Genomic DNA, 16,627 nt, shown 5'->3' on the forward strand with positions numbered 1-16,627 from the left:
TATGGTCAGATAATCTGATTGGCTCAGTGTACTATTACTCATATCGATCTTTGGTACTTGGCTCCTTCCAGGTGAATGATTAAGAAGTTAGCTGTTTGAAAGTCTGATATGTTGTAATAGAATTGAGCAAGTGGCAAGGTCAAGGCCATACATTAAAATAATGGTCACCATTTATAATGAAACTCCTAGGTCTCCTCTTTCATCAGAAACTGTCAAAGAGGAAACTTTCCTCATCAAAGTTACTGTGGGCATTGCAGAGATCTTGAATGCTTGTGCAGGACAATTTAATGGGAGGGAAGTAATTGTGCAAGTGTTGAGGGAAGAAGTTATCAAAACTTACATATTTAAATTTTAATATGCAGAAACTTGACTGTGTTTCTTTTTAGGGTACTTAACTTACTCATGAGCTGCCATTCTCTTTCCCAAGAGAACAAAAATATTAGTCTCACCATTTCAAGGTTATCTCTTCTTAGTTTAAAAGATTTTGTGATCAATTATATATTTTTAAAAGATTTTACTTATTTATTTTTAGAGAGAGGAAAATGGAAGGAGAAAGAGAGGGAGAGAAAAATCAATGTGTGGTTGCTTCTCGCATGCCCCCTATGGGGACCTGGCCCACAACCCAGGCATGTGTCCTCACAGGGAATCGAACGAGCAATGCTTTGGTTGGCAGGCCCGAGCTCAATCTACTGAGCCACACCAGCCAGGGAATCAGTTACATATTTAATAAATTTAAATTTCTGACTCCCTTTCAGTATTCTCTAATGTTCTTGACTTCGTGTCTTATCATCTGGGTACAAGTGGAAACTTGTATGACAGAATGTCTAGTGTGTTTGCTCTTTTCTGTTCACTTGGCATGGATATTGAGTGTGATTCCTACAAGAACTTGGTCAATCTCCTCATTTTGCTAAGGAGCTCTCACTCAGCTCTGGGTGGTTTTCATCATCACACTTTTCAGCCAGACCTCTGCTTCCTATTGTCAGTCTCCCATTCTCTGCATCTGGATCCTGTGTTTGTACACTGAGGGCAGTCTCCTAGCAGATACTGGCCTGTTATTCTCTGCTACTTTACCTGCTCATTCCATGAGGCTTTTCTATTTCCCTACATCCTGCTAGGACCAAGGGAAGTTCCAAGCAGAATGATATTGCAGACTCACTTTGCCTAACCATGTCTCATTACCATTTCACTTTTTGTGGGTCTGGACAGTGGTTTGGTTCTTTAATGATGTGAAATGGGAGTGAAACTCCCTCTACTCTGATATTCTAAAGCCTAAATCCCAGTGTTCATGCTAGTACAATGGCTGATTGAATTTTTTTTTAGGTTTCTTAAAGTGACTGGTATAGAGAAGCTGCCTGAAAACTATTGCTCATATAATTTGCTATGTCATTCAAAACTTAGAAGCATATCTAGCTTTCAGTGAGCATCTCAGGAGTATCTGAATTATGGCATAAGACTAAGTATAATGATTTCTGAAACATTTTTAGGTATATTTATTAATCAAGTATTTCAATGAGTGGTGTCACCTTTTAGGTATTACATTTTTAAAATTATGTTTTATTGATTATGCTATTATAGTTGTCCCAAATTTTCCTCCTTTGCCCCCTTCCATCCAGCACCTCTCTCTCCCTCAGGCAATCCCCACACCATTGTTCATGTCGATGGGTCATGTGTTTAAGTTCTTTGGCTACTCCACTTCCTATACTGTACTTTACATCCTCATGGCTATTCTATAACTACATATATGTGCTTCTTAATCCCCTCACCTCTTTACCCATTACTCTACACCAGCCTCCCATCTGGCAAACATCAAAATACTCTCCATATCTATGATTTGGTCTCTGTTCTTGTTTGCTTAGTTTGTTTTTTAGATTCAGTCAGTGATAGGTATTAATTGCCATTTTATTGTTCATAGTTTTGATCTTTTTCTTAAATAGGTCCCTTTAACATTTCATATAATAATGATTTGGTGTTGATGAATAATGGTCCTGTAGTTTTTTCTTGTCTTGGAAGCTCTTTATCTGCCCTTTGATTCTATCATGATATCGTTGCTGGGTAGAGCAATCTTGGCTGTAGTTCTTTGCTTTTTCTGATTTTGAATATTTTTTGCCAATCCCTCCTAGCCTATAAAGTTTCTTTTGAGAAATCAGCTGACAGTCTTATGGGAACTCCCCGGTAGGTATCTAACTGCTTTTCTCTTGTTGCTTTTAAGATTCTCTCTTTATCTTTAAGCTTTGACACTTTAATTATAATATGTCTTGGCGTGGGCCTCTTTATATCCATCTTGTTTGAGACTCTCTGGGATTTCTGGACCCACGTGTCTGTTTCCTTCACTAAATTAGGGAAGATTTCTTTCATTCTTTTTTTCAAGTAGACTTCCAATTTCTTGCTCTTTTTCTCCTCCTTCTGGAACCCCGAGGATACAAATGTTGGAATGCTTGAAATTGTCCCAGAGGCTGCTTATTCTGTCTTCATATTTTTTAATTCTTTTTTCTTGTTGTTGTTCTGATTTGTTGTTTTTTGCTTCCTTATGTTCCAAATCATTGATTTGATTCTCAGCTTCATCCACTCTCCTGTTGTTTCCCTGTAAGTTTTTCTTTATTTCATTTAGGGTATCCTTCATTTATGTCTGGATCATTTTGATGCTGTTGAGGTCCTCACTAAGTTCCTTGAGCATTCTTATGACGAGTGTTTTGAACTCTGCATGTGATAGATTGCTTATCTCCATTTCATTTAGTAATTTTTTTGGAGCTTTGATCTGTTCTTTCATTTGGGCCATGTTTCTTTGCTCATTTTGGCAGCATTCCTATGTTTGTTTCTATGCATTAGGAGGAGCTGTTATGACTCCCTGTCTTGGTACCATGGCCTAATATAGTAGGCATCCTTGGGTCCAGCGGCACAGCCTTTCCTATCTCCCAATCTGCATAATCAAGGTGTGCCCTTTGTGTGGGTTCAGTACACCCTCCTCTTGTAGTTGAGTCTTGATTGCTTTGGTCAGGTCAGTTGAAGGAATTTACCCAGGCTAGTCAGCTGCAAGGACTGGCTATGACCACTGACCACCAATCTGTGACCCCTGTGAAGGATCAGCTGTGTGGGGGCAGAGTGGTGGTGCTCTAACATGGCCTGTAGCTGTCTACTGGGTGGGCAGGCCCTGGGGTTCCCTGGCTGGTGCAGGCCAAGGTCATCCCCCACTTGTGTTCTACCTCGGGCCAACCTGCATGCACTATAAAGCAATCTGAGATGGCTGCTACTTGTGCTAGGCTTGCAGATTTCCAAGCAAAGCCAAGCTTAAATATTAACATTTGAGGTTATCTTAAATGTATTACTCTGGAGATTATCTTGAAACTATGGACTTAATTAGAGCAAAGAGACTTAGAAAGAAGTTTCCATTGAAAAAGCTAGGGGAACCATATTCTCTGTTGTCATCACCACAGATCTTTGTCTGTCAATGTAACAGTGAAAGTACATTAAAACCAGTTAATTAAGACTGTAAGAAAGAAAGAATGTACAAGTGACAAATATTCTTTTGTCATAACTTACATCAAGGATGTCAGGGAGAGGGCGTAAACTACAGTAAATTTAAAGCATATTTGTGTATCAGTCAGGAGGAAAAAACATCCTGTCTTGGAGTCTCTTTATGTGCCACATTCTTTCTAGCAGAAGAAGTGGGAGCCAGTGTCATGTAGTATGTGAGATGTTGACATGTGATTTAAATGAAGTTCTGTTTGGTGCCAAAAACTCATGTTATTTCCACCATGATGCTGTTCTTTCAGAAAGGACACTGGATAAAATGATGAAGCAGGTATTTTTTTAAGGAAAAAAAGTACTAGAAAGAGGAAAAGAAAAGATACTTAAAATTCTTTAAAATAGTCATATGTTAACATATGAAATGTAGAAATGTGGTTTATTTTAGTGGTAGAAAACTATAAATTTATGTACATTATGAAATAATGTTAAAAATCCATGTGAAACTTTCTACTTTGAGAAGTGTTTATAAAACGTATACCAATAGACTTTTTTGAGAGCCTTCTCAAACTTCATGAAGCAAAGAATACTGTATTCTTTAAAACCAGAAGCAAGAGTTATTTCTATTGGTGGGGCAGTTATATGCTTTAAATTCATTTTTATTACCAAGAAAACATTTCAAATGTTTTATATGCAGAAAGTACAGCAGGATATTTACATTGGGGACTGAGACTTAAGCTTTCTTAACTTCACTTATTTAAAGTTAATTTGCAAGCTAGATCTTGGTTTTTATTTTCTAAGCATTTAAAAATGTGCCTAGAAACAGAATTTAAGAGAATAATTTACATATGGTAATTTTGAAAGAAAACTTGAACTAAGTGTTTTTCTTCTGATTTATAATTTAGTCATTCTTCAAAGTACCTATGTTTCTGGCATATGTAGGTAGTGACTTAATAAACGACATTACTTATGGTGCATAATGCAAAGTACAGACTACACATCCTGAGCTAATCTTCACCAACTCTGAATTATATTTTAGTCCCTTTACCACAGGAAGGAGGTCTGAGGAGGGTAGATTTCATACAGAAAGAAACAGGATATTAATGCACAGCTGCTTTTCACACCAATTAGCTGTATTAGTTTTACTGCAAAGAACTAAATATCCTGGATCAATTAAAGTAATGTTGAGGTTTATCTTTTTGTACCCTGATCAATGAATCTATTGAGGAGGTCATGTTTCTGCATGTCATCTTAGGCTGAAATGAAAGAGTGAGCCTTGAGTTGGATGGATTTCATCATGGGTAACCTGGGTCTTTACAATAGAGCTCAATAATCTGCCCTGCAGAAGAAAGCACAAGCAATCCTGTAAGATGCAGGAACCCTGGATGAAACTAAATGTGGGGATTGTATATGACTGAATTACTGTGGTTTGAATAGTTGGAATGAAAACCTACAGGATCAAAATTCAGTTGTGTATGAGAAAAACCTCATATCCCGAATATATCAAACAATTTTAGGAATAAAAGTTTGCTTTAAATCTTTTAAAACCATTTTTGTCACTTATAAAAATTAACTTTATGTAAAACTAACATAATTTGTTAGAAATAAATGTTAGCATATGTATCTGTGTCTATTTGTAACAGTGTTCACCAGCAGCATCCATACTCAGCTGGGACCAGGCTGTAGAACCTGTTGGTAGTAACAGAATGCTGGAGCTGTACCAAAAAAACAGGGTTGAACTGGTTCCTGCATGTGCCTGAATTCTCTTTTCATAAAATGTAAAAAAAAACTGCCAGGCCCTGGCTTTCAAAGATGGTTTAGTCATGCATGTGTAGCCCATCTGTTGGATGCATAAGGGATTTCCTTCTCTGCTGAGCCCTCCAGCCACAAACATGGTTGCTGGTTCCCCCCTCCCCCGCTTGCTTTAATTTCTTCCTTTCCCTCCAGGAGTGTGCAGGCTCCACAGACCAGGTACATCTGATGCCGCGCTAGGGAAATACTCCCATTGACACTAATGTGAGCCAGAAATGCTGTCGAGTTGTTCTTTGGCTGTCTAGCTTACTTTCAGTATAGTTTGATTCAGCCATGTAAAAACAAAACATTCAGTTTGATAATAAAATATTTACACAGTTACAGTTTTAACTAAGCTTTAATGTAGACCTCCATGACCTTCAACTACTTCTCTGTGAAATGAAGCTCCCCGTGTCACCTGGATGAACCTTAGCAGTGGCTTCATACTCATTCATTCACTCTTTCTCTTCCTTTCATTTAGTAAGGAAGCACTTTAGCCTCAGTGGTTACAGCAGGGAAAACAATGGGAAGACTCTTTCAAGATATCATTTGTGCCTCCGTCCTACCTTTGTGCACTGCACACATCCTTTAGGTTTGACCTTGTATTCTTGAGTTCTCTAGTTTTCTAGAATGGCTTGCCTTTAAAAAAAAATGCTGATGGCATTTAGTTTTGAGGATGAATATACAATTTCAAGTCACAAAATTGCATATACAAACCATATTTGTACAAGGTGTTTTATTGTTGACATACTATTTTGTTGAGCTGGTGGTCTCATAGCAAACTCATATTTATATCTTTATTTTTGACACATCGAAACTCTGAAAAGATCAAGGTATAGTGGGTTTTTCTAATCAATTATTGATGATTTTGAAATACATTCTAATGTGAATTTATGAACCAAATAAGCAATTTTTTGTTCTTAATAATTTTCTTTTGCTTTCACACAGATTTATGATAAATACAAAGACTTGTATACTGTGGAACCAAATAACGCACGCCAGCTGGTAGAAATTGCAGCCAGGGATATTGAAAAACTTCTAAGCAACAGATCTAAAGCCTTGGTGGTGAGTTTAAATCGGTCTGCTCATTTTATTATTTTCTGTTACTTACTTTCTGTTACTTCTGTTTCATGCTTTATCTGGAGGTTTCATTTAGTATGCTTTCTTTACCATGGAAACTGTTCATCTAATATGTTCAAGAAAGGTGAGATACCATAGCTTCATTGTAATTTAACAGTAATCAGCTTATTAGTTCATTTTTTGTTTTAGGTGATTTTAATATACAGGAACAGTGTATTTAATTGGTATATGCATCCACTTATATATATGTTAAGTAATGATGCATAATAATAATGTTTAAACTTATCAACCAACATAAACCCACAGATATTGCCAATACTCTTACAGCTGCCTTAGTACTACTCTCCTGTCCCTCACCCTGCCTCCCTGCCAGAGGTAGCCAATACTCTAGATATTTCATTACTTATTTTCTTGCTTTTTAAAAACAGCTGTACCTCAGATAAATGTTTTGCTAAACAATATATTTGCTAGTTTGCTTGTTTTACATGTTTATTAAAATTACTACATATGTATACCTACATTATACATATGTAGTTCTCAGTGACTTTCTTCCATCAATATTATGCATGCATGATTTATCTGGATGTTTGTATTTAGCTTTATTTTTATTCGCGGTTAAATATTACTTTATGATTCTGTATCTCAATTTATTCATTTATTTTCTGTCATTAAATATGATTTGTCTTTTCATTTTTTGTAGTGTATTTGATAACATAAGTTATTAATTTTAGTATAGTTGAAGTCAACTTTAAAAATTGTTAATATTTTTTGATATGTATTTTGTGTAAGAAATCCTTCCCTATCCTTAGGTTATAACCACTATTTTATATATTATATTTTAAAAGGTTCTATGTCTTTTAGGTTTATTTAATCCACCTGCAACCAATATCTGTCTATAATTTTAGTCTGCAATTTTTCTACCCAGTGTTCCCAGGGCCATATATTAAATTAGCTTGCTTCCCCCTGTGAGCTCCAAATACCAAGCGAGATGTCTGGCTGGCCAGTTTCTCGCCGTTTTCTTCTTTAGTAGGCTCATGAACTTCAGAGTATTTTTGAACTTTTACAAATTGTCCGAAGTTTAGATTCAGCATGTTATTATTCAAGATCTTTACTGGATTTTGATTGGTATTGCAGGGACTCAAACAAAATTGCAAATTGATGTCATTATGATTTTCGCCTTTCTATTTATAATCATGATCCTGTTTTCATTTAGCAAATTTTATGCTATTCATAAAGTTTTAATTTTTTCATAATGTTATTATATACCTTTTGTTAGCTATAACATCAGAGCTTAAGTTTCATCCCTCTTATTCTACAAATCTCAGTGCTATTGCAGGCATTTGTCTCAGGACTACTCAGAATTTTCTGTTCACTTATTGCCCCTATTCAGAGTTTCAGCTTACTATATATATATATCTTGTCACAGAAATTTTCCTTTAATTTTTGGGCACTTATAAATCTTAATATTTCTTAAAATATCCAGGATCTTGTTGTAATGTAATAGGAGGGTTCTTTGGAATATTTGATATGCCCTATTGCCAGAACTTAAAAAATTTCATCTTTAAGACATATATAAGTAATTTATGATAAGATAATATTTCATGACTAGAAGATTCAAAACATTATTACCTTCAATTTGGGGTATGTGATACCATTTTTAGGTATCATTTATAGATGTAAAGTGTGTTTTCAAGAAAAGTTTTGCTAATAAAAATGAGATACTTGTTACCTAAGTGATTAATATTCACTTAATCACTTAATGACAACTGAAAGTGATTCCATTTGTGTTGATCTTTAGCAGCTTACATCCCCCACCCCGCCCCAGATATAGGCTGCAGGTCATTTGGATGTGAAAGTCCCTTGAAAAATGAAATGAAATAGAATGAATCTTATCTTAATTGGATTAAAATGGAAGCCTATTAAGACTTTTTTTCCCCCCTTAATCAGTTGGATTTGATGGTCTAGACACCTGGTGCATGACTCAAGTCCTGTTGGGGGATCAGTGACTGCCTTAAGTGCAAGGTGGCAGAATACAGAAAATACAATGCCTAATTAAATGTAGAATTAGTTAGATTTTATGTCAGGGAGAAACATTTATGTTCATTTTCAAATTAAAGTCTTTATTCAAATTGTTTTGATTCCACAAAAATAAAAAAAACACATTATTTTAAAAATTATTTTGAGGCTACATACATTGTCCTGTAAATTAATGCAAGATGGCATTTTGGATTTGCCTCTATTTTTGTTGTAAGCTTATGATTAGGGAGACTTCTGGACTAAAGAAGCTCAAATTTACCTGTGTGGGATACCAATGTTATTTCATAAGTATATTGGAAAAGTTATGAATATACAAATTTGAGGTATATGATAAAATTTGATACTAGTTGACCTTATTGAGTGTTTAGTAAGTAGCATTATCTAATTATTCCTCACAGTAGTACTAAGCTCTAGACCTCAATATTAGTCTCATTTTCCAATGAGGAAACTGCATTTTTGAGGATACTTTTAACTTGCTCAAGGATACGTATTTAATAAGCAACGCTAGTGCTTCTCAAACTTTAATGTGCATATAGTTTACCTGTGGCTCTTATTAAAATGCAGATTTTTATTCAGTCATCTGTATAGAAATACTACAAGTCTAATTAGTTTCCAGGTGATGTTGATGCTCCTGGTACAAAGACTATATTTTGAGTAGGAAGAATATAAGATGATTCAAATTCAGGTGTGTCTGATTTCAAGATCTGTATTCAGATATGTCATTTGGGCTGAAGAAGTGTATAATCATAATGAGGAAGAAATGAGGGTTAGGTAGTATGCTGTAAATTATCATTCATTTAGATTAAGAAGTATGTTTTAGTTAATAGAATATTCTGGAAGGTTATGAATTTTTTAGTGAATCAGTTAGTCTTCTTCAGAAAAGGGAGATGTAAGGAGACTTGACTAGGGGTGGTAACCACACAATGTGATAAATAGGTTAATGTATTATAGAATTATACACCTGAAACTTCTATCATTTTATTATCCAGTGTCACCCAAATCAATTTAATAAAAAGATAAAAGAAAAGAGATAAGGAATAGGAAGCAGACAAAAGAAGACAGTTGGAAGGATTTGAAGATTAAATATAACTACAGAAATATTCACTCTGTAGTCAAGTAGAGTTGTAGATAGAGATGCAGACACAGATTTATATATAAATATATATTTATTTGGCAAATATCAGTATTCTTTTAATATATACATACTCTAGGCACATGTATTAGAAATATGAGCATGAAATTAATGGGCCCACAATGTCCTATCTTGAAGTGTACTGGAAAAATATCTTGGTAAAAAATAAATGATCAAGTAAAGAAACTACTGATACTTTAAAAAAGATTTAATGAAATAAATTATGCATTATTCAAAGTTTTTTATTTTTATTTGAATTTGAAAAAAATATTAAATGTTTATTTTTCAGTATCAAGATTATCAACATAAAATACCACTGAATATGTATTATAGATATAAAATACTTCAAAAAGAAGTAAATTGAACTGGTTGTTTTCTCATATATCTACTAAAGAAATTCCCTAGGAGTTTATATAATTCAGTTTTTTTTAAGGAAATGAGCAACTAAGGTGTTTTTTCTTCTTTTAGTGGAATAATGATAATGTCTGTGATAAATTTTATTATGCCTGCATGTATACTGATTTTATGTATTTGAACATTAAATTTTTAATTCTGTCTTTTATAGCCTGTTGATTAAAAATGAAATCATAACTTATTTTATGGCTTCATGCTTATCACATTTGTTTATATGTTTGACTCAAAACTACTTCAACCAATATTTTTTTCAGTTTCAGCATTTATTTTCACTTTTTATTCACACTCATATTGTTCTATGATCTTTTGATCTGATCCATCAGCTAACCTTACAAATAGCTGAAAGAGAAATCAATATAAAAATTTTTGTTTCTATTGCCATAAAACTACCTCTTTTATAGCAAAACAGACTTTCCACTTAAGTCATTTTTTGTTTTTGTTTTTGTGGCATTGTATAAACATGTTATGATTCTGATGATTGATGTGCATTAGTCTCTTACAGAAATCCTATGAAATAGGCACATTAAACATCTGTTCTTCTTGTTTTATAAATGAGGAAAATGAGAAAAGACTAGGGTTCTTGTTCAGGATTTCTATAGATAACATGAGGCTGTGGTGGAATTTAATTTCAGGATGTCTGTTTATGAGTCTAGCTTTTTTCCCCTGTAGATCCACACTGGTAATTTTAGCCATTTTATTTACAAGATATATTTCCTAAATGAGTATTTTTTCCTGCTATGCTTATGTCTCAAAAACTGCCTCAATATACTAATTTTTCTGCTAAGATTATTGGTTTATTCTTAAGCAATCTCATATCAAACAATGTTTAGAAGCAAAAAAGAAGCAAGCCATCATTGTTATTAACATTTATTTTAGCCTGCTCTAGGCTGAAAAGTCTGCAAGTGTTAATGAACAGCTCATGGAGAAAGCTTTTCAACAAAGCATTCCAACCTCCAATGGTGTCTCCTGAAAGATGGAGGTGAATTAAATAAGTGGTCTTATTGTTCACCACCTAGCACAGCCAAGGGGATCTGCTGAGTTAATGAAGGTCTCTAGACATTTTGCTCAAAGAAAATAGAATCAAGGTTATAATAAACACATTTTTCTAGTGACACTTTTCCAATTATGGTGTATCCTGTCTCCCTCTGGCTGTTCTGGTAACTTTAATTAAAACTGTTCCAATCTATTATGCAGCTTTAAATACTGTAATATGCCCCAACTCTTAATTCAACCTTGGTATTCAGTTTATGATTAGATAATGAAAAAAAGAAAATAATGAATGTTTTTAAATGATTATTAAAATAGTTGTTTCTGGAAGGAGTAGGTCACTGTTGTTTAATGAAATTGTTTTATGTGTCTTTAGCTTTTAGACCAATAGTTCTCTGTCTTTCATGCTTATCATTAGTGCCTATAGAGTTTGCTAAAAACACAGATTCCTAGCCTTTATCTCTAGAGGCTTTAACTCAGAAACAAATAAAGAGACCTCCGAAAACTAGGTCCAAAGAAGTGATAAAAAGATCCATGAAGAAATGTGGAATTCTGCAGAGACTCAAAGAATTTAAAATGCATTGTGTCTGGGTTTTAGGAATCATTGGTTTACTTTTGCAAGAAGAGATTCATTAGAGTACATTGAAATGGAATAAAGACTACACAGTGTTAAAGAGTGACTGGGAATTGAGAAATTGTCAAGAAATTTGCATTCTCAGGAAGTTTGACAGGACAGTGAAAAAGAACTATGGCATACTGCTAAAGACTATTTTTTGTTTGTTTTTGAAAATGGAGGATGTGTAAACTTGCTTATAGATAGAAAGGGATTATTAAATGTGACAAGACAAAAATATCTGAATGTTGAAGGATAATTCTAGATAATATAGATTCCAAGCTTAGAGTCATAAAAATTATTTTAGAAAAGATTGTGGTATCTTTCACTGCAGGGAGAAGGGATATTAAATATGAATAAAGATAATTAAATTTGCAGATAGAAAAAAGTTGAAGTCACTGGATGACCATTTTTTTCTTGGTAAAGTAGAAGTTTAACTTATATGCAAAGAATGAAGAGGCTACAGGCATCTTGAGGACTATACTGAAGATTTGGGGAAGCAAAGTAAGAAAAAGTGAAGGTAGTTTTGTATGGATAAGTGAAATGACTGATAAAAAATCTAGAGTCTTCCTAAAATAAAGCAAAAACAGAAGGTATAAAATACCCTCATGTTCTAAGAGTGAGTGAGGTGCTGAGCTACATATAAACTTGAGTGTTGTCCAAAAAATTATGTGTGTGTCTTGACCATTAGCCCAAAACCTATCTTAAGAGTATAAATTTATCTAGGTTGAAGAGAACAAGGAAAAATTACTTTGGAAAACATATGAAAAATTGTGCTATTTCTGTTTTCACAGAGAAAAATAGTGTAAATGCTTTTGAGAGGATTACTCAGATTGCTTATGTATTTATTTCCCATTGAGTCTGAGTGGTAAAGGGACTAGGTAATCCACCATTTATTTTGCCAAATTGGGATTACTTTTATTTATTTGGATTGGATATATCTGGATGCTGAGGCATTGCCTGCCTGATGGCTGAGCAATGAAGGGCATCTTCACTGGGCATATGCTCACACACAAATCAAAGCAGAGGTGGGCTTTGTCGGATAGAGCTGGTCTGGGACTCATTCCAGTAGGGCACTCTGCCAGAGGCAAACCCAGTTCAGCAGAAAGGGGGTAGATACATTCTATCAGATGGGAACTGAGGCATAGTTGTAAACGGCAGCCAGAGATGCTGCATTGCCATTAGATGCTGAATTGCCAATAGATGTTCTGGATACTTCCAAACAATGCAGACAGCACCCCAAGAGAGGAACAAGTCAGGGATGAATAGCCACCAGTTCCAAAGCATACTGGCTCACAATCATAGCCAAGAAAGGGCTGTCCATTAGGCGCTTCCTCGTGGTGCCCTTGCTGACATCACCACCTGTGAGCTGGGAAGTATGGGAGAGGTGGGATCAGGAGAAGCTCCAAGAGTAGAGCAGAAGTTTACCACACTCCTCAAATAGACTCCTGAAGTTTCTCTACCTGGAGCAATACCAAACTAGTAATATATGTACAAATTAATTTAAGCTTAAAGTTTTCATTTTAACCCAAGTTAGATACTTTAATTAATCAGCTGAGATTGTTTTTAGGTATAAAAGTTGTATATATGGTATTATATGGAAAAGTTATAGAACTTGTAATGCTAAAGTTGTGTTCAGATATGATTAATAAGCGAGCTAACTAGAGTATGATTTGAACAGATTACAGGTTTATTTTCTCTCTTATAATAAGAAATGTGGACATACGTAGCTCAAGATATTTCCAGAAGTTCCACTCTGTTACTTCTGTGTACATCACACAGGGTAAGCCCTGACTGCAAGGGGGGAGGAGAAATAGAGTTTTCACTTCCCTGTGCATAATTGTACTCTAAGTTCAAATATTTGAACAGCTAGCTGGTGTCTATGTCAAGACCTTTTCAAAATTTAATGAGTTTTAGGGAAGAAAGTCTAGAGAAAATTCATTTTAAGAAGCAAAGAAAGAAAAACATTGGTTCCTTTAATATAATTGCATGCATAATCAATTCAGGTTCTCTAAAGAGGCTAGAAACAATATTAACAGATGAATGAAAAAGCCATTGAATTCATCTTAGATTGAAGATTCACAGAGTAGATTTTGTAAACATCCTGGACAATTAAAATATTTGAAATCATTAACCATGATAGGTAGGGTCTGGTAATGACCAAGAGTTATATGGGTACAAGAAAGTAGACAATTTTATATGGATAAAGTGTAGGTTTATAGGGAAGAGTGGAGAAACATGAAATTGTGATATAGGTAGAAATTTAAGAAATTAAGAGTCCTAGGTGATAACAACATTGAATCAGTGAGTGAGCAAGTCATTTAAATGGAGAAAAGTGAAAGTTTTGAAGTTTTAGAAAGGAGCAAATTCACAATTAGTACTTTGAATGTCTGCTGTGATCCAAATGCTTTTGCTAGACTCTTTTCTTATATTTCTAACACAATTTCTATTCTGAAAATAGGTATAATTGATAACACTTTAAAGGTAAGAACATAAAAATTCATATAATTAAAAATTTGTCCAGTTTCATACAACTAGCAAGTAATTTAAACCCATACACACACATACAAATTACCTGGTGTTTCCTGTGCAGCCTTTATTAGTTTAAAAACTTCCCACATTAACTCATTTAATCTTCACAGTACATCACCTGACACTCAGATGAAGGTCTTGACCAAGTCTTACATAGACTGAAATATTTGGGCTAGAATCCTTGTTTGTAGGTTATCTAGCTTTTAGCTCTGTGCACCACATTTTATACTCAACGTTATTTCTCAGTAATTTCAGCCAAAATATATTTTGTCATTTGTTCTATCCAATCAGATCTCTCTGTACAGGTGCCATTATGACTATTATAACTAAGTAAGCCACACTAATTATGCCTTTAATTAGGTCCCATAGTACTATCAGATGTAACTCTTGTAAAATGACTCTTCATCTGCTTTGTTTGCCTTGTAGCATCTGACCCCTACTTAGAGCACAGTTCAGCACTAAATAAAACACAGACCTAGAACCTTCAGAATGTCCTTCCAGGTATTGGTTTCACAAGAGAATTCCTCCTGATTTTTGAAATCCAACTTTCACAGAATACACAGATCTCGCAGTAAAATATTTGTGTTTTTTTTTGTTTGTTTTTTTGCTGATGCTTATAAGGCAACTACTTACATATACAACTCCAAACTCAGTATTTTTTAACAAAGCAATATCGGGAGGAGTCTTGATGTACATTCCAAATATGATCAGTGGAAGAGAGAATCGTGCGCAGATGCTTTGAAGAACAGCCCAGGTGCCAGCCAAGGATATGTGCATGTTGTCTGCTGGCACCGAGGAACCAAGTCAGGCCAGCAAACACCTATATCTTAATAATCCTACTCATTGTTTCATTAGGAATTGGTGTTAGTAGCACTTTATGCTCTAATATAAGAGTTTCTTACACTTATCAATGCAATATATTTTATTGTTTTAGAATTTTAAAAGTTGTTTGGAGGTGTAGATTGATACAAAAACATGATGTATTTTTTTCATTTAACATAATAAATGATAGGCTATCAGAATTTTCACTCAGAACATCCTATTTTTCCTGATTTTTTTCTGGCTTAAATGGAAGATGCTTGTATTTCTTTATACCATTTGTTAACATGCTAAATGGAAATCTCTACACATACCACCACATTTCCTCTCTTACTTTAGTAGCATCCTTATGGATTTTTTAATCTATCATTATAACAGGAATTTGGGGCCAAACAGAAGGGACAGTGAAGTAGTAAGTGCTGTTAGAATATCTTACATGTCTAAGAAGGAAACAGCAGATCCATATACCTGTAACTATAGTGCAACTCCCTAGCACATTCAGCATTTTAATTTTTATAACATTCTGTTTTGATTTATATATTCTGTAAAGGTTTGCAATAAAGAGTTTTTAAACAACAACTTCTACTGTAAATTTCTCAGTGCTAGAGAGTACTTCCTCCCACCCACATTCCACAAGGTAGGGTCTGAACTAAATGTGACCTTATGAACAAAGCCACTTTTGGAAAAAAGCTAGGTACCAAATATATCTTAGGGTGGAGAGTACAATGAATGGTAGAGTGCCCCTAATTTTTTAATGGAAAATGTTCATTCAAGAAAAGGTTCTGGGCAACAATTACAATCTTATTCTAATAAAATCCCTTTAGAAATGTGATTCCTATAGTCTTGTGTTGACTTAAATCTATAGGATCAGAATTAATATTTAAAGTATCAACAAGAGCATTGTTGTGTGGGCAATTTGACAAATACAATATATACTCTGGCAAAGGAACACTTGCAAAAATTAGAGTAAAAGAGAGTGTTGGGTGTGTTGATTGCACTGAGTAAAATGGGAATTAAGTGAAGTGACTTGCAAAGTGAAAATGTGAGGCTCGTCTTAAAAAGTGATCAAGAATTTCAGGATGACAGCAGAGGAGCATTAAGCCAGTTATGGAGTCCACCTGAGTAAAGGGCCCTGTCTGACTGCAGAAGCTACGCACCCACAAGGCCGGCCAGCCCATGCACACAGTTGATTAGTGGCAGATCTGGAACTAGACTTGATATTTTTAACTATTCATACAGTGCTCTTTCTTGGATGATACTCATTGAACTTTACCTGGTGACTTGAGAGTCGATGAAACCTATGACAATCATTAAAAAGATAATCCCAAGTGAGGCCAAAAAAAATCCATATTTCATTCCACTTCTATTTTATAAAATTGCAAACTATAGAAATGCTCTGCTCTGAATGTACTATTAAATGTATTTTGTATAAAAATAAATATGGGTAAACAGTGCTAATTAAAGGCCAGTCTCTTTGATTCGAGTAATGCAATCTTCAGATCTAACTCCATAGCATGTCACAATAGTGGAGATGATCTGGTTAAGTAGTGTTTGCTAATGGTAAGCACTGTTGAAGCCATTTCCAAAATTGAACTTTAAGGAGTGATCAGATTCCTAAATGTTCTTAACTTTATTTTTAATCTATTGATGTTTAGTTTTTCCTTTTCCTCATTAACCCCTAACTGTTCTGTTACAGAATTACAAAAACTCTAAACCTTCTGTTCATTCATTGTCTAACTTTTACTGAGTATCATGGAGGC

At 34.5% G+C, this 16,627-nt stretch overlaps 1 protein-coding gene across 8 annotated transcripts in view; it reads left to right on the plus strand.

The window, feature by feature from the left end:
* CACNA2D1 (calcium voltage-gated channel auxiliary subunit alpha2delta 1) overlaps window positions 1–16,627 on the plus strand; it is a 460,101-nt gene that overhangs the window by 92,799 nt on the left and 350,675 nt on the right. For all 8 annotated transcript variants that reach the window (XM_045827337.1, XM_045827338.1, XM_045827339.1 and 5 more), the window contains exon 3: window positions 6,202–6,318. In XM_045827337.1, the coding sequence (XP_045683293.1) occupies window positions 6,202–6,318 (117 nt within the window). The remainder of the gene's footprint in view (window positions 1–6,201; window positions 6,319–16,627) is intronic.

Source organism: Phyllostomus hastatus, unplaced genomic scaffold, assembly GCF_019186645.2.
Source record: "Phyllostomus hastatus isolate PE091 unplaced genomic scaffold, TTU_PhHast_1.1 phas_scaffold_78, whole genome shotgun sequence".
In the NCBI taxonomy this organism is placed as follows: domain Eukaryota; kingdom Metazoa; phylum Chordata; class Mammalia; order Chiroptera; family Phyllostomidae; genus Phyllostomus; species Phyllostomus hastatus.